This window comes from Bemisia tabaci, chromosome 7, assembly GCF_918797505.1.
Source record: "Bemisia tabaci chromosome 7, PGI_BMITA_v3".
In the NCBI taxonomy this organism is placed as follows: domain Eukaryota; kingdom Metazoa; phylum Arthropoda; class Insecta; order Hemiptera; family Aleyrodidae; genus Bemisia; species Bemisia tabaci.
In genome coordinates, this window is record NC_092799.1 from 35,498,514 (window position 1) to 35,517,411 (window position 18,898).

Consider the following 18,898-nt stretch of genomic DNA (forward strand, 5'->3'; position numbering starts at 1 on the left):
TTAAAATTCCTTGTTTAGAGCTTAGAATTATGAAAGTATAGTAAAACAACTAACTCTCGTTAATTGGCACAGAAATGAACTTAACCCTTCGCAACTTTTTCATGACGATCCTATCCTGGCAAGTGCCGAAGACACCCAAAAGCGCAACCCAAAAGCGCAAATCGTCCATTTGCGCTATTGGGTTGTGCGTTTTTGCGCTTATGGAATACCATTTTGGCGCTTCCTGTTTTTTGCGCTTTTGGGGATTTGCGCTTTAAGATAGTAACCGCAAGTACTTTCTAAAGAGAGAGTTAGATTCCGATTTTCGACCCGATTAACCAAAAATCGTACTTTTGAAAAAGTTCTCTTTGGGCACTAACAATAAGATCTTTCATCCTATTTGTGGACGCTCACATTTTGCATTAATCAAATTGTACATATTTATCCCAAAAGCCATGAGACTTGAAATGCTGGAACGGAAATGTTGGCTCCTTCGCAGCTTCCAGGTTGGAGCTAGCAATAGAACCTAGTACGGAGATTAGAAACAACGTCGACGCTGTAAATATATGGCATTGATAAAACATAAATTTAAAAAAAAGGGGGGCGGAGCCGCGCTGCGCGAGTATCGTAGCGAAACGAAAGAAAGCACACAACGGGAAGCGAAAGGAAATAATCAACCGGAAGAAGAACAGGATGGGGGGAGGGGGGACGTTCCGTCGCTGATAAGTGATAAGTGATAAGTGATAAGCGACTCTCGAATGGCAATCCCTCCTGCCCAGTTCTCCCGGTTGCCCTGGTTCTAGTGTGTTGCGTTACTGTGTCCGAACCATTTCCGTCTCTTTTTTCGTAATCATTCTTTCACGAGAGTCCCAAGTGAACTTATTTCGTACTCCTACGATAAGACTTGACGCAAATAAAGCACAGAGGCCCGGTTGTTGGAACTATTTCTGGCTTTGTCAGGGGGATAAAACAAGATGTAGCATTGTAGCCCTCCCTATCTCTGCCATGTAAAATATCGATTTTTGATGTCTTGTTGTGATGACAAAAGAGACCTGAAAGACTTGTGGCCTGACGATCGTCAAGCCACTACAATATGAGTATCCTCCACAAAATTTCATGCGAAGCATGTTCACAGGGCTGCCACAGAATTTAGACAGTTAAATTCCCTGACTCCCAACACATTTTGGTGTTTCCTGACAATTGAACGAATGCTAGATTGTCTAAAAGACTAGTTACAAACAGTTTTCAGGCAAATTTGTTGTTCGAAACGTCAAACCCATTCGAGAGAGGTGCTAACGATTTTTCCCTGACATTTTCTTAATTTTCCCTGACACTGCAAGCTTTTTCCTGAATTTTTAAAATTCCCTGACATTCTCCCGGCTTTCCCTGACTGCGGCAACCCTAGTGTCCATGCAGCATGTTGAAACTGTTGAAAATAGTCGGGATATTTGAACTACATTCTTCTGCCGGATCGGAATGAGGGATCTCGTGGAGAACTGGTAAATCATCTGCTGCATATGATCGGAGGTCCTTTCTCCTCCCAGAACCGCTGTCACAGTGTCACAATTCTGAAATCCTGATTAATAGTCCTGTATTTCGGGGCATTTTCTTTGGAAGGTTTCAGTTATTCACTTCGTGAGCCTCAAATAATGCTGGGCTAATTTTTGCGCGGATCCCTGATCCACTTTCTATTTTGGGCGCGAAAGGGAGCGAGAGAATGCTCAAGAAGCGGGAATCGTGGCGTCGCACAGTGGATCAAGTCAATAGGAGAAGTCGGACAAAATTTGGAAACTTTAAACGTTTATAACTTCATTTGTACAAAACTTTGAGGTTCTAAAAGTGGTTCCACCGGTTTTCTCGTGAAATCTTCTTGTAGAAGCACCCCATCAAGTTTAAAATGTGACGAATTCGACATAAAAATTTGCAGTTTTAGCCAAAAATCGCATGTCCGACCTCTCTAATTGAATCGACCCACTGTGCGTCGTTGCCATCAGCGATTGACTCTTCAGGTGCCCCACAACGATCCACTTCCGGCAGGCCAGTCCCCCCGACCCTTCCATTTCAATCTGGACCCGGCTCATGACAGCCCCCCCCCCCCCCCCCCCCGGTCACGTCTCTAAGCCCTCCAGTCGTATTATCAAAGCCTCGCCGCTCTCTTTTTCACTCCTCGCTTGAAATTAACCATCAGACAGGGTAGCATAAAACGTGTAGGTGTCTGCGTGTTTCACGTGAAACACGGTGAACAAGTTACAATTCTCCAAATTCAGCTCTTAATATTAATGAAAAGTTTACACATTCTTAGTATTCATCAATTCAACCTTCCTGCCAGGGCCGGATTTACCTTTTTGCCGCCCCCTTCTTATTCGTTTTGAAATACCAATAAAAACCATCAAGTAAACGTGCCAGCGAGGGAGGGGTGCATAAGGGTCGTTTACTCGTGTTGGACGTATTTTTTGGGAAAGCCCTGTTAACACTACTAGCAAAAGTTCACGGAACTTTGCGCGAAAGTTAAGTTCCGTACACCTATCTCTGTGTGGACAAGGCCTTCCATTCATAAGAGATGAACGAACAAATTATGAGAGAACGAACATAGATGTAGTTTAATGATTTTAACTTCCCCGCCGCGCCGCGCCAAGCAGACTGTACTGTGTTTGACGCAATGCGTGAAGTATTCGCGCAGTCTTGTAGGCGCTAAGCGTTTCACGCTGACCGCACTGTCTTTGGCGCAATGCGTGAAGTATTCATGCATTCTTGTAGGCGCTATCCGTTTCACGCTGACCGCAGTGACCGCACTAGTGTTTGATGCAAGGCGTGAAGTATTCGTGCAGTCTTGTGGGCGCTAATATGTGTTGCATGCCGACCGCCGCGCCGAGGGCTTCTCCTTTTCATCTCAAGTCCTCGTCATAATTTCTCTCTAAGTCGAGCCGCTCCAGGCCAAATTGCGTGTTTGGTTTTTCTCTTAACTCGATTAATGAAAGGTGCTGTCTCTTTTATCACTAAAAGACAACAAAATTAGAAATTACTATACTCTCAGGAAATGAGAGATTTTGTCGCCTTTTCTTGTTTGTAATTTTTTTTTAAAAAAATTGCAAAATTTGCCGCCATGGGCCGCGGCCCATGTGGCCACCCCCTTAATCCGGCCCTACTTCCTGCTCGCCCTAAAACGAAAGCCTCCGTCAAATTGGCAACAGAACCAATATCTTGACTGAAGGAAACCAATTGAGCTCTACTGAAGTTGACAATTAACGAGAGCGGTGGTTGATCAGAGATTTTCGGGGAGGAGAAAGGACTGGAACTCTGTTCCACCTGTGATACAGCAGATGATTTTCCAATTCTCCATGAGATTCATTTCGATCTGGCAAAGGAGTGAAAATCAGTTACTCGGGCAGAAAAATTCCCTCGTGGACAAATTTTCCGCGGGATCTCTGAGGTCTCGTCTGTCTCCTCGCGTGTTCGAAGAATATCCATGTTGTTAGAACACCCAGAATTCGTAAGAACAGAGGATCAGACTTGTGGCGTGTCAACTACACACGGCAACGATGCCACCCAAGGCGGAAAAAGAATGGTGGTCGCATTTCGATTTTGGCTGCCATCTTGAAGATTTGTGACGTCAGGGCCTCGCTCGGCCCAAGTACCCGATACCGTTTGACGTCAAGAGGGTACGAAATGCGACCACCGTTCTTTACCCGCATTGGATGCCACCTGTCAGGACACACCTCGGCATTCAGCGGACAGCTCACCAGTCAGCACTTTCACCGGTTTCCTGCTTTGGCTGTATATACTCCCTGGAATCTGCACTCCTCTCTCTCCGCAATTTCGCACCGAGTCACAGATGACACCTCCCGAATAATGAGCAATTTTTCACCTAGACATCAACTCAAATATCTGCCCCACGGTTCTCCATTCTCATTTTCACGAAGGCAAAAATTCATTACGCGGTGGATTTTATATTTTTATGAGTACGAAATGGCAATGAAAAGTGAAAATGTTTGGAATTATCTCATTTCCAGCTTTTCCAACTTAAACCTTGATCTTTACTTTCTCGCTTCCCTAGGGTAGAGAGGAAGTTTTGTCATCCTCCAAGGAAAAAAAAGTTGAAATTTCATCATTTCTAGACGGTTTTTTTTTTTTTTTGAGGTTAGGTTCTATCGTTTTGAATCAAACGATACATCGAACCACTATCGAATACGATCCATTGATAGACGTAGACTGCCGTGCTCGGGAAGATTGCCGCGTGAACCATCAGGCGTTGCCAAATTTCCTTTGACGAAGCCCGAATATTCCGGGTAACTTATCTCATTTTTCTTCCGAATTTTTCAGAGAATTTGGTTCGCAATTCGATCGTAAATATCTGAAAATTTCCAAGGAAATTATACAAAACTCGTCTCAAAATTTAACGTTTTGTCGAAGAAAATTTGGCAAGTATCGAAAGTTGATACGTCGTTTTTCCTTCGGACGACGGTAGAAGGGACGGTTTTGGTTTGCTTTCTTGTGAGACTCGCTGTGGCGGTGGTTTGTGCGCGGGACTCGGAGCGAGTAGGCGAAAACCTAATAGGCAGAGGCGAGGCGTGAATGGTCGATTTATCGATATTTCCCCATTTAAAGCTGTGATAAAGAATCGATTATTACGGTGTTCTTTGCGAATGCCCTGTTCATCGATCCTTTCCTATGGGTTTAAATGACAGATCAATCGATGTATCGCAAAGCACGCCACGTCGCGGCTAATAGGTAATTAGCCTGGCGGTGCAAGTTGGGCATGAATCATGGATGTTGTTAATGGATGTTCTCACACGTCAATTGGCCAATTACTCATGCTCCTCATTGTTTCTCTCGCTCGTGTCATTCGCCGTTCGGCCTACTCTCCCGTACTAAGGAAGAACGCCGCATGAACACTCGAGAGTTGCCAAATTTCCTTCGATATGATGTTTATGTTTGAAGAAACTTACGATTACTTCTTCTTGAAATTTTCAGACAATTTAGATTAAACTACGAATATAATTATCTGAGAAATTGGCAGAGCAACATTCAAAAATTTTGCTGAAAATTAGTGATTTGCCAGAGGAAATTTGGCAACGCCTGAAGGCTCATACGGTGTTTTTCCTTATTACGGCAGTTCTCTCAGGTCCTCAGGAAAATTCAACATTCACCCGTTGCCCAACTTTCCGCGATAAAAGTATGGATTTCCTGGAACCCCCAAAAAAGATTTCCTTTGAATATATTTGGAAACTTTTCTTCCCTATTTAATCAAGTGTAACTGAAAATTTTAAGAGACAATATTCATAACTATTCTGAAAAATTGGAAATTGATTCGGAGAAATTTAGCAACATTCGAATGCCCACACACCGTTCTTTCTCACCACGAAAGTGCTCATCAACCCTTCTTGGCCTGTCTTTTATGTCCCGCCTTCTAACTTTTTCTCATCCTCCGAACGTACGAGCAAAAAACAATGAGATCGGTCAAAACAACGAATGGAAAGTGTTTCATGAGAACCTAAGAAATTTCACGACGACAGTTTAAGAAATTTGGACTCCATTTTGCGATGACGAGCAATTATTTTGAATTATTAGCTTTGTGCCGATATTCGCATAACTGTAATTCAGCATTGATAATTGTAACCAGCGAAATGTCTTTTAAGTGTTTTTGTTATGTGTTTTTTTGACCTTTCTAACCTAAGCTCTGATGATGGCCAAAAGCCGAAAAGCTTTAGCGCATAGGTATTTTATTAAATAAATAAATAAGTGAATACACATATAACACCTTGGCTACTCTTTTCTCTACAATCATAATTATTTTTGGCTCACATTCGGAACAACATATCTGTCATTGGCCTCTTTGTGTGGATGGATGATTTTATAGATGCCAAAAATGAAAGGTTCCTTCCTTCGGAATAAAATCCATTCTACAATTATTGGACTTTCATCCGATGCACAGGTACAGTCTTCCAAAAAATTGAATTTACTGTGTCAATTTTGCAACCCTGGAATGGAGTTACGTTCCATCTTCCTGTAAACGACCGATTGTATGGGCTTGGGGAAAATTTGGTGTTTTAAAAGTTCCTTAAAAAAGTTTTAAATATTCTCGTCGCATGAGCGTCATGCACACGGATAAACCTTGAGGCACACGTCCGCGTGATGGCATAATCAGTCACGCTTCTCATGCGTGCGAGTTCGTTACCGAAAATTCTGCTAACTCGAGGGCTTTGTTGATTTTCCTTAACGTTACTTAGAAAGCTTTTATCTTCTCCTCCGAAACGTATATAATCCTAATTTACGTCAGGGTGGTCAAATATGTGCCCGAGTGTTTCTCCTAATCGAAATTTCTCATCTTGGAGGGATCTTAAATCGATTAATGATAAGTTGATGACAATAAATTTCGTGATGAACTAACGCAATGGATCCTCAGCACAGGTAGAATTTTAACCGGGCATTAAGTTCTTTTGTCCATATATTGGAGTCATCGAACATCAACGTATCGAGATAGAAAATCTCTTCAATGACGTGGCCACCAACTAAATCGGTCTATTCGCCAGAGGCACTCAACGATCAGAAAGCATGCGTTAGGAGTGTAATGATAAGGTGTCGAAAGGAGGGGGGTCGGTAAACGATTTATTTCCTGCTCACCGACGACGCCGACACGACATCAACAATTCAACTTTCAACAATCAACGCTTGTCGCCATCGATGGTTAATCGCCATTGGCACTGCTTCGCGGACTCCTTAGTCATTCCAGGTGACTCATTCGGAGATTCCGGACAGCGAATAACTCGGCAAATTGTGTACTAGTGCACGACAACGGGCGAACACGCAGAACGTCCTTGTCCAGATCAAAGAACTACCTTCGTCAATGCGACAGGGTTGCCACAGAATTTAGAAAATGAAATTCCCTGACATTTCCCTGATTTCCCTGACACATTTTGGCGAAATTCCCTGACAATTGAAGATGTGACTGATGGTTAAGAGGGCATAATTGAAAATAATTTTCAGGCAAAATTTCTTCCTCAAAATCTCATTCCCATTTTAGAATTTGGAAAATGAAATTCCCTGACACATTTTGGCAAAATTCCCTGACAATTGAAGATGTGACTGAAAGTTAAGAGGGCATAATTGAAAGTAGTTTCTAGGGAAAATTGGTAGTTCGAAACCTCAAACCCATTTTAGAGCGCAAATAAAGAAGATTTAACAAATTTTACCTGACATTTTCGTCATTTACTCTGACATTTCCCGGTATTCCCTGACTTTTTAAAATTCCCTGACATTTCCCGGTATTCCCTGACTATGGCAACCCTAAATGACGCTGGTTCTTTCCACTTGCAAAAATATAAAATGAGAAATTTCGTGAAGTAGCGACGAAGATACTCGTCATAACATTGTCGCAAGTAAAAAAGTGAGGTGAGTTACGTGTTCTCTGCGACATCGGCCAGGGTCCGTTGTGAAACTCGCTCCCTATGATCAGGCCCCGGGCCGCTCGGGGGAGTTGGGGGGGGGGGGGGGATTAATCCCCGCCGGAAGCGTGCCGGGCAGGGACTCGCAGGGACGTCCTTCTTAATCCCGCGCCGACGAGACAGCATCACGACGCGATCATGTGCCCGATCCGGATTAACCCTTTCGTCCCTCCCACCGCCTCCGCGACTATGACGTCATCCCACGGCCGAGCTTCTTCACCTACTAGTGTCACGCTGCGCTGAGCAATGGATACTACCAATTCTCATTGCAGCGTGGCCACCGTTTTGGCCAATCTTTTAATTTTAATTTTCACACGGAAACCGAGACTCCATACGTGAAGAGACCAAGGTAGATTTCGTCTTCATCTAAATGGATCACTAGACAAGGTACGAATTTAAGAATTCCGGTACATGTTTCTTAACCAAAATTTTACGTAGAACACGATTCGCGCAACGAAAATTACTGAAACCAACTCCTAACGAAGATATTAACCTTTTCATTTCACATTGGTTACGAGGAATTTAAACTGCCCGCTCACAAGAAACTCAAAGCTCTACGTGAGTCAAATCGCGCACGACAACGGTCTCAGCAAGTTTCTTAATCAAGCAATATTCATTTCCCACCATGTGTTGTTCGAACTATAGGCAATTCGCTTTAGCTGAGCCAAAGCGTCAAGATTGAGGTTGTCAGATTTTTACATCGCGCAGAGACTGTCATGATAACGTTTAGCGCGCGATGTGAATCACGTAGAGCATTGAGTTTTCATGAGCGGGTGGTTTGAATTCACGCATCAAGAATCATTAAATATCGTTGTGAGGAGTTGATTTCGATAATTTTCATTGTGCGCATCATGCTCTACGTGAAATTTTGGTTACGGAACATACATCAGAGTGCTGAAATTCGTACCTTGTCTAGTGATCCATTCTTCATCACGACAGATTGACAAGTAAACTTCATACACCAAAATAATTCTTCTAGCTTCAGTTGAATAAAGTCTTGCCTTCTGCCGGGAGACAGTTTTCTTGGTCAAAAAAGTCCGATTTTTCTCAATGCAATTACAGGGTGTCTACCAGCTGGAAAACCCCAAAATCGGGGAAATTTGGGAACTTTCAGGGACTTTTTCATGAAAATTGGGGGAATTTTAACCAAAATCGACGAGAAAAAAGCCGCGAGAGAGCGACATAAAATGAAATAAAGATAAAAGCTTCGGCAGGAGCGAAAAACTCGACACCGAGCTTCCGAAGTTTCGGACCGTTCCCGCCGAAAGACGCCAGCAGTGGCGTGGCGTGCTTTGCGATATATCGATTGTTATGCCATTTAAACCTATGGAAAAGGATCGATAAACAGGGTGTTCGCAGCGAACACCTTAATAATCGATTCTTTACCATAGGTTTAAATTACATATCAATCGATATATCGCAATTCACGCCACGCCACTGGACGCCAGCGAGAGTTCGAAATTCTGCAGCCTCGCGCGCAACCGTGGCACCGCGAAAAATTTGAAAGTCGGACGATTCTTGTCAGTTTTGGGGGACCTAAACATGAAAATCGGGCACATTCGGGGAAATCGGGGACACCTTTCCAGAATCGGGGACAATCGGGGACTTATAAGTCCCCGATGCGTCCCCATAAGTCTTATGGGGACCAGTAGACACCCTGAATTAGTGCGAGGGCTTCATACCATCTCAAAATAGTATTGGCAAGACTCGAAGAATTAGACTCAACTTACAAATGCGGTGATTGAGTTACACTGAGGATTTTTGATGGAGGACCGGTTTCGGCTCTTGGACATGACCAATCGAGCGGAGACGTAAATTGAGGGGAACCGGCAGTCCACACAAACGTCGCTAGTCTCGTCAGCGGAGCGTTTCACAAGTTAAAACCCACGAAAAAGACTCACAACATTCAATTGATCATATCGCAAACCGATTGAAATCAATGATAGATGACCTCGATTACGTAGGGAAACCGGAGAGAAAAGAAACTAGGCTGCCGAATTGGCGAAATAAAAACTCTTGGCGGGAGCGAGAAAGTTAAATAGATATTAATTCGAAACCTGTATGAAAAGAGACAAATATAGGGACTTTTCCAAAAAAAAAAAAAAAAAAAAAAAAAAAAAAAAAAAAAAAAAAAAAAAAAATCCTCTTTACACAAAACTTAAACATTTGATGGAGTCTAAATGAAGTGTGTCGAAAATGTGTCTACACTGGGAAAAAAAACCACATTGGTTCTAGAGTCCTGACTCTTAAAAACATCGACAAGAATAAATACTCTTGATTCAATCAGATTTAAGCTTAAATCAAGAACCAAGCCTCTTAATTTGGGCGGATTTCCTTTTGATTTAAGCTTAAATCTGATTGAATCAAGAGTCCTTTTTCTTGTCAATGTTTTCAAGAGTCTGGACTCTAGATCCAATGTGTTTTTTTTTTCCAGTGTTCAATATGAAACCAAGATGGCCAAGAATGTTCAAAAATGAGCCTTCTTCGGTAAAAATGAGTGAATTGTACAAAAACTAAGTCAAATACGTGCATAAAAATCGACGGGCCGTGACAGAAGTAACAATGAATTTTTCTGAATAATTTGAATTCATATGTTGGCCGCCCTTTAGAGCCCTAAATGCTGCATGACCTAACCTCAAAATTACCATCATGCTCGCACTCTCGCTGTATAGGTACTCTCGTCGGGAGCTGAGAGTAAGCGCGTGTTCGGCGTGTTTACAGTTGGAGCGTGGTGAGCGTGGGTAATGAACTAATGAACCGAAATTGGGAGCCAAGGCCGTCGTCGCCACTGCCGCACTGCGGGTTCAGCCAGATCCCTTTGCAAGATCGTCTGTCCAACGTGCATCCATCCTGAGCTACAACGCCATAACAGGACCATTTCAACCTTACCAGACACCCCCCCTCTCCCCAATAGAAACACCCAAATATCATTTTCTCTAAGACGCTATAATATTTCTTCTCTTAACATGGGGAGGATTCATAAAATTGCCGATAGAATTCTCGGAGAAATTCAAGGAAGAATTGAAGAGTTTTCCAGAAAAATTGCAGCTGATCAGGAAAAAATTGCAAAAGAACTTCCAAGTCCGGCTCTCGTTGAAGGTTGCCACAAAATTTAAAAAATGAAAAATTAGAAATTCCCTGACATTTCCCTGACATATTTTGGTGAAATTCCCTGACAATTGAAGATGTGACGGATGGTTAAGAAGGCATAATTGAAAATAGTTTTTAGGCAAAATTTCTTGTTCAAAATCTCAAACCCATTCTAGAAAGCAAATGAAGGTGATTTAACAAATTTTCTTTGACATCTCCCAGTTCTCCCTGACTTCTAAAATTCCCTGACATTTCCCGGTTTTCCCTGACTTTTTATAATTCCCTGACATTTCCCGGTTCCCTGACGATGGCAAACCTGCCTGTTGCGTCAAGCCAGCGTTGAAACTCCAGCGTCACCATGCCATGACTGAGGATGCAAGTGAAAACTTTCCCAGAGAACCTTGACGAGGAAATACACACATCACATGCATGTGTGCTCGGTTATCACTCATCTTTTGAAAATCCACCAGGAGCATTCCCGAAATCCAAGCATGTTCCCAGGAATTTCCGTTACCATCCTCAGCACTTTATTTTCCTAAGAAACTTTGATCCCAAATCATGACAACTCGTGTCGTAGTCCGATGACTAGAAAACGCCACCAGGGGCGAACTGAATTTCAAAGCGCACAAATAACCATCTCGGCAGTTCAAGTGCAAGCAAGAAATAAAACGCATCCAGCACTAGATAACGTGATATACATTGTTAAACTGCAGTTACACGCATCCAGTCTAAAAATAATGGTGTACAGTGAGGTGTGGGAACTTACGATTAGCAAGATATGAGTAAAAATCGGTAAAATAAGTACTCACGAAATGTGGAGGGATGGGCACCATGGGTGGGTGCTGCGGCGATAGAATGACGTGTCGCAAGGTGCCACTTTCGTCGACGATTTGTTGGACGACATGGCCGTGTGGTACTTGAACCGGCATTGCTATCGGCGGCGAGGAGTTGGTCGAGACCATAGGCACTGTTACCGGACCTGGAAAATACAAAAGCAAACGTCAGCGTTTTCCTTCTGCGACGTATCCATGAAGAACTTTCAAACGATTTCCAAAATGATGCTTTCCGACAAAGTCAACATTTAATCGAACACTCATGTCTCCTGCCATTCGGGGTCCGAATATTGCTTCAGGGCCGCCGAGCACGCGATCGCATTCGAGTGAAAACAATCACTGAAAAAAAATTCTCGGCGTTTTTACCACGGTCCGTTGGTACCTTTACCATCTCAGTTTTTTTACCAATTATTGGTAATTTTACAAAGACAGACTGGTAAGCTTACCTAAAAACCGGTATTTTTACTGTTTTTTTCAGGTAAGAATACCACTTTTATTGGTAATCAATTCCGGGTAACATTGCCATTTTATCTCGGTAATTCTACCACAGTCGATACAAAATAATGGCGTTTTTACCGAGAAAGTTCAATAATTTTACCGAGAAAGTTCAATAATTTTACCGAGCTTTCTCGGTAAAATTACCAATTCCATAAATGGTAATTTTACCAAGAAAAAAGTGGGATCAAATAGAACCCTGAATTCTTGGTAATTTTACCCTTCTCTTAGAAAATACACCGAGATTTTTATTTCAGTGTAGGAGAGCCGGCGTGCGCTGTCGTGAAAATTGCGATGGGAATCGGAACACTTTGTAAATAAAAGAAATGAAAAAAGGACAGTTAAAAATGATACATTTGAAAAGTTTGAGGCTTAAATGTTTTCAAAACGGGAACGCTGGAAAAGAGTAACTTCACTGCAGGGAAAAAAGTCTTTTGGATCCGGAGACCAGGCTCTTACATTTCAAAGAAAAAATACTCATGCTCCAATCGGACTTTTGATTGAATCTACGCATGTTTCCTTTTAATTCAAACAAAAATCCGATAGAATCAGGAGGATTTTTTCCTGTAAAATTCTTTTTGAGTCCGTACTCTGGATCCAAGAGACTTTACATTCAATGTTGGGTCACTTAAAACTTATGTAAGTAACTTAGAAGTAAGAAGATATGACTCGACTGTAATAGAAACGCCGAGTCGCACATTGAAAAGAAAAGAAGAAAAAAAGAGTAGGGAACTGTTCCCAACTCTTACAACTGTTACAGTCTCGCATTTAAGTACCTAAACGTACATTTCCTCTTGTTACAAATTCACACCCTGGTAAAAATTGGCAGTAGAATCTGTGTTCCAAAATACCATAGACCTACGGCCGGCTGTAAGGTTTCCAATAGCTTCTATAGCCAGCTACACAATTTCTTATAGCCTTTTATAGCCGATGGCGATTAGGCAACAGCCAGGCGATAAAGTGTATGCTAAACGTTACTGATAACGGATGCTAGGACTTACAATTAGAGAGTTTTTGGAATACTGCTCTCTTTTTGTGCCGTAGTATCTTGATTTATTTTGCGAGGAAAGCTCCGTACTTTTGATGGATGCCTGCCATTACTAATATATTAGAGCGTCTTCAGTTTCGTATGATACTGCGCAATACCTCTGGTGTGAAATAGTTGCTTCAAGCGCCGTGGCAGGCGGGCAGCCCGCGCGAAACACGCATTGGCGCCTACAAACCTAACAGGGATACTTCACGCGTTGCGCAATGCGTGAAGTATCCCTGTTAGGTTTGTAGGCGCCAGTGCGTCGCCGCTCCGCTTGGTGTTAGGCTCTAATATTTAATCTGACGGAGTCAGCGTTGTTCAACTCATGATTTTGAAATGTTTGCACATCCTGTATGGATTATTCTCATTTTAATTGATGGAAAAAAATATGTATTGAAGGAAAATATATTGTGTGTTTTGTAAATATTAAGGTGGTTCCGTATCAAACTTAATGATTTCCAAAGCACACGAATTTCTACACAATTTCTTATAGCCTTTTATAATCGATGGCGAAAAAGCAACAGCCAGGCGATAAAGTGTAAAGCCCGGCGATAGGAGCTATAGCCCGGCTGCATAATTTTTTATCGCTTCGTATAGCCCGGCCGTATGATTTTCTCCGCATTCTACAGCCAGCTATATGATTTTCTGTAGCCTTCTTTAGCCGGCTATAAGAATTCCTACGGTATTTTGAAACGCAGCTCTTATCGCCAATTTTTACCAGGGAGTCAAAAATAAATTGCGAACGTGAAAAAAGTAATTAAACTTGGTAGTTACAATCGAGTCTTATGGTGGAATAGAACTTAGAGTCTCCTTCTCTCCCTCTGTTCAAAATAATTGATGCGATTTGGTGGAATTTTGGTAAACACCGTCCATTTTTTCTTTAATCAATAAAAAATAGCTTGGACCAAGAAGTCACCTAGATGGGTACATAGAGATGGATTTTGGCTTTGACCAGTTACACTCCAAAGAAGGGAGGAAAAAAAAGAACATCTGCCAAGAGTTGAAGCACTATAAAAATGGAATTCCATGAAATTCCCAATGAGTCACTACAAGCGAACTGGAGCACTCTATGCAATACCTCTACGAGTTGAGCCTCTCGAGATCACGACAACAACGACGCGCACATTTTATCGCGATCGTTTCGGTGCCAAGTCGCAACATCCACGTTTCTCCGCGTAAAATGGAGAGTTCAAACATGCAAAAAACAGCCGGAGAGAGTGTAACAACCGCAAAGGCGAAAACAAAAGAAAATCAGCAGTTAAAAGGAGGCGCGGAAAAAATTCAAGTTGAGGTAGGTTATCGGCGGTCAGCGATAGGAGGCTAGACTGCGGCAGTGACCTCCGCGGAAACTGATGGTCAATGATTCACCGATAGCTACAAATATAATCTCTTTGTTTACAAAACGTCCGCCATCGGTAGACTAAACAAACATGACGTAAGCAAAATTGCCGAAGTTTAACGACGCACCGACGGTGTAAATAGCACTTCAAATATGAAACCGAACTGAATAAAATAAAATTCTTGATATTATTTTAAGAAAAGTGAAGCCCAACAATACGGTGGCGACAGGGGATTTTAGAAGAGATGAGGATGAGCCAATTCCCTGAAGGGTTTTTCAAGGGTGAGAGACTTCGGCGGCTAGGTATCACATAGAGCGCCAGAGAGCGCTATAAAACCGGCTTTGTATGTATATTGTATTTGTATATGTAAATTATTTGTAGCATTACGAACTGCTATAGGAAAAATGTTGCTGAAAGAATCAACAAAGTTTGTATCTTAAAAATTGGTCCGAGAGGCGCCTGATTTTTTCTATCCGCCTGTCTCATGTGTTTGGAAGTAAGTTGAGAACTTAAGAAGTAGCAGGTGCCCGATTTTCCTTTCATTTAGTTAAAAAATTAATCCGTTTACCTTTTAAGGTCAATGGTAGTTTATATAGATTTTCACGAATTTTTATCATATCTCGAGCGTAGAGATGAGGAGGGCAGAGGCTCTGGAGAGAGAGTTTAGAAAAAAAGAAAAATTAAAGCATAAAAGTCTTGTTATGAACCGAAGGGTGGACTCCTGAAACGCTATGGCTCAATGAATTGTGGAGCACCCTGTATTTTTAGTGATGGGCGCGGAATAATACGAGGACCGCGCCTATGAGTCGGAATTGGCGAGCGTGGAGACCGGGGGCGGGGGGGGCGGGGCGGGGGGCGGGGCGGGGGGCGGCGGCTTGGCTGGTCGTGAAACGCATACGTGGACCAACGAGAGCGCACCACTTGGCATTTGCGTCCAGCGTCTAAACACGCGGTTGGTTATGTGTCCGAGTCACATCACCTTGCTTACCACCACACCACTCGCGGTGATAAGTAAACATGCGAGAGGTGTCATGCACGAAAAAACAAAATCCGTCCGAACGACGAGGATCAGTGGCTCAACCTACAAGATGCCCATCAAAACGTAGCGTCATCAAAACTGTCCTTCATGGAAGTGCCTATAATTGCATCTTTTCACTGAATCGTGCATATTTCTATATCATTACAATTTGTGGAAACGAAAAAGCATCTAAAATGCACAAAAGAGAAAGAGGGGAGATAGGAGAAAATAATGTCATTACTTCAAAGATTTCGGGGGCGAGGAGTTTGTGAAAATGAAAGTTTCGATTTCAGAAATGAGAAGATAAGGGAACTTTTTGCATCCTCGGTGGGTCATAGCCGTCACGTTTGAGATTTTTTTCTAAAAGGAGTGTTACATGCCTTAATGAGTATTTAATCAGCAGTAATAATGCCCATCGAATTCCTATTTTTTTCTTTTTTATTTAAATTGTTCGTGCTAAGTTATGGTTCCTTTTTGCAATAATACGCCAAACTATGTCACCGTTAACAGAAACAAAGGTCTAGAAGTACCTAACAAAGATGATATAAGGAGGGGGAAATCGAGTTTAACTTAATGTAAGGCAGAGCACTACACTACACAAAATTCGCAAAATTAAGCGGTTAAAGAAAATGAAAAGGGCAGAGAGGCATAGCTAAAGAAAACAAAATCTACTTACGAAGTTGTAATTAGTTTCAACCAATTTTTAACAAAGCGTTCGTTCATATGAGGAAATCGAACTTACAAAGTTCTACTAGCCAAACCAAAAGACGCAATTTTCGACAAATATATTAGTTACAAAAAACCGAAGTTAACTTTCTGTGAGCGGGAGCATCGGTTGCCATTGACAAAAACTGTGGTGTTCGATGTTAAGTTGTGTCTTTGAGAGTGGGGTTTCCTCCGAGTAGCAGGTGAAAGTATAGTGGCGAAACGAGAATCCACGAGTAAAACTATTTTCTTCGTAGCGATGAATCGGATTTTTCCCAGCGTACTTGATAGGAAGCGCCTTGAGCGTTGGATTCAGGTTCATTGCCACAGCGTGCTAAGCGGAGCAGGGATCAATCTTGGAGCAAGCAACTATTCGAACCCCGAGGTAGTGTTTTGGTATACCCGGAGAATTGAAGGCGAACTGCCGAGGTAATCTCCCGCTCGCTTGGCTTCGGCTACTTTCTCGTCCGTGACTGCTGGACCTTTTAAGTCGGTCTCAGAGACGCGCCTCTACCATCTTACCATGTTTCTCAATTACTTATAATTATTTTTAAAATAATATATTTCTTTGATAACATAGAGACATTCATAAAAACAACTTAGTTAATTTCTCTTTCTACACTTTCCAAGTATTCGGATTAAAGGTTTGAAAGCTTGTAGGAGCCACATGCGCAACCCGTGCTCGATGATGTGACCGTCCGCGGAAAAATAGCAGGGTGTCTACTAAAACAGGCTGGCCAAAAATCAGTAACTTTTACAGCACTTTTTCAGTACATTCCCAAAAAATTCAGTACCGTTTCAAAAGAAATGTTCAGTACATTGCAGTACCTCCCACTGACGAAATTCGGAAAATTTCAAATATCTTAATGTCTTGCTTAGATTTCGACAAAAATGACAAAAAAATGAAAAAAAAATTCCGGATCTTCTTGCGGAATTTTCGTACTTTTTCAAAACTTCGTGAACTAAAGAACCCCGTGAAGCCCACGATGGCTGATCCGATGAGACATGGGTACTTGTGTCCATACTTTCATCGGGCACAGCACAGCGTGGCCGAGCGCGTCTCGCGCGGTCGCATCACGACGGCGACGACCTGAAGGCAGTGGCAAGCGGCGAGTCTATTAACATTCCTCGTCGATCGTTCTCATCTTCGTCTGCCGGTTTGTTCCGCCATCGGATCGGATCCGCGATCCTGACGCCCGGCGCCACTCAGTGTCAATTCCCCTTTTATTTAAACCACGTTATATTTTTACGTGCGCACTTGAAACTTCCATAACTCCGCTCACAGCCGAATTACCACGAGTGAATTCGGTCCGAAGTAAGTGAAACCTGGGTATGCCGTGCTAAGGAAGAACGCCGCATGAACATTCAAAAGTTGCCAAATTGCCCCGGATAAAGCATGTATTTTGGAGAACGATTATGCGAGTTTTGTCTTGAAATTTTCAGACATTTTAAACGAAATTGCGAACGGAATCGTCTGAAAAAATTGAGGAAAAAAAATGCAATATTTTCCCAATAAATTAAGGTTTTATTGAAGGAAATATGGCATGTCTGGAGGTTCATATGGCGGTTTTCCTTAGCACGCACCGAAAAAAAAACTCCGGCCGTGGGAGCCGCAATTACGGGCTGTATAGACATGCCGTCCGTTCCGGGCTCAAAGGCCGAAAATTCCGGCTGCTGGAGGCGTAGCTTTAATTGCTCCGGGTTCAGAGGCCGAAGCTACGGCTCCAGCGGCCGGAATTTTCGGCCTTTCAGCCCGGAACGGACGGCATGTCTAGATAGCTCGTAATTGCGGCTCCCACGGCCGGAGTTTTTTTTTCGGTTCGGCAGTATGGTGAGCCATTACGACGGGTGGCCGGCTTGACGGCTATAAGTCTTGGGCGCGTTGGGAATCGGGATTAAAATAAAGTGTGTCATCCGGCGACGCGCGACGGTGCCCGGCGTGGCGCGCGACCAGACACAACGCCACGCCGGCCGCACCTACGAATCCGAGTCCGAGGTCAGGGGGAATTCCGCCCGCTAGTGATACGTTGCGTGCTTTCGGTCGAGAAAAATCTATTCCACCCGCCGCGCCGTGATTACCTCTGCACGCACTGAGGGCCACGTACCCACGGATGCCCAAAATTCTAGCGTTTTTAAGGAGGTCTCCCCACCCAACCCAAAGAAATTTCCACTACTTCCGGACATTGGGAAAATTCTAAGGGTTCGCATCATTTTCGGGCACCTCCAAATTTTGGATGTTTTTCCTGTGCATTTCCTTTCTTTAAGCTCACACCAGAACAGTTGCAATTTAGCAGGCTGGCCTGTTTAAATACATTATAAATGTCGATTTGGGGTGGAAAGCGCTGCCTTACCAAGAATCGATTGTTTTACGTATATTTAAAAAAAAAAGTGTCGCCAACTTTCAAGAGTCGCCACTGCAACAGAGCGGAATACGAGGTGGGTTCAGTTGGGACTGATAACCAATGGGAAGAATTGTACGATTTGTCAGTGCGAAAAATCATCCCTCATTTCTGCGACTAATTCAGATTGCTGAACTTTTAACATGGATTTGAGTTTTGAAAACATGAAAAATGGGAATGTGACTAGCTTCCTCAGTGTTCCCCTTCTCCGGAACTAGTTCCAAAATCCGGAGCTTTTAAGATTTTCCGATATTTTTGAAATTCCCGGAATGTCTTGAATCTCTGCATTTTCCGGAACTTTCACGAAATCGATGGAATAGGAGCACTGACAAGGGGAGCTTCCCAAGTGTAACCGGAATTTTGAGTTGAAATTTCGCATGAAGATACTAGAGATGATTTTAGGGATGCCGTATTTTTTCGTTTTTTCGAATGGGGTCGGGAAAGCCCTCAAAAAAAGGGCTAAAGATGCGGAAAAAACGCGTGCGCTAGCGGCACAAGGTAAACGTAGGTGATAGAGGCCCTGTATCCTTAACAGTACCGCATGGCCAAACGGTAGCGCGCTCGCCT

General features: G+C 42.9%; 1 protein-coding gene across 5 annotated transcripts in view; it reads right to left on the reverse strand.

The window, feature by feature from the left end:
* mtgo (miles to go) overlaps nucleotides 1–18,898 on the reverse strand; it is a 219,763-nt gene that overhangs the window by 21,479 nt on the left and 179,386 nt on the right. For all 5 annotated transcript variants that reach the window (XM_019043998.2, XM_019044000.2, XM_072302238.1 and 2 more), the window contains one exon: nucleotides 11,321–11,490. In XM_019043998.2, coding sequence (XP_018899543.2) covers nucleotides 11,321–11,490 — 170 coding nt within the window. The remainder of the gene's footprint in view (nucleotides 1–11,320; nucleotides 11,491–18,898) is intronic.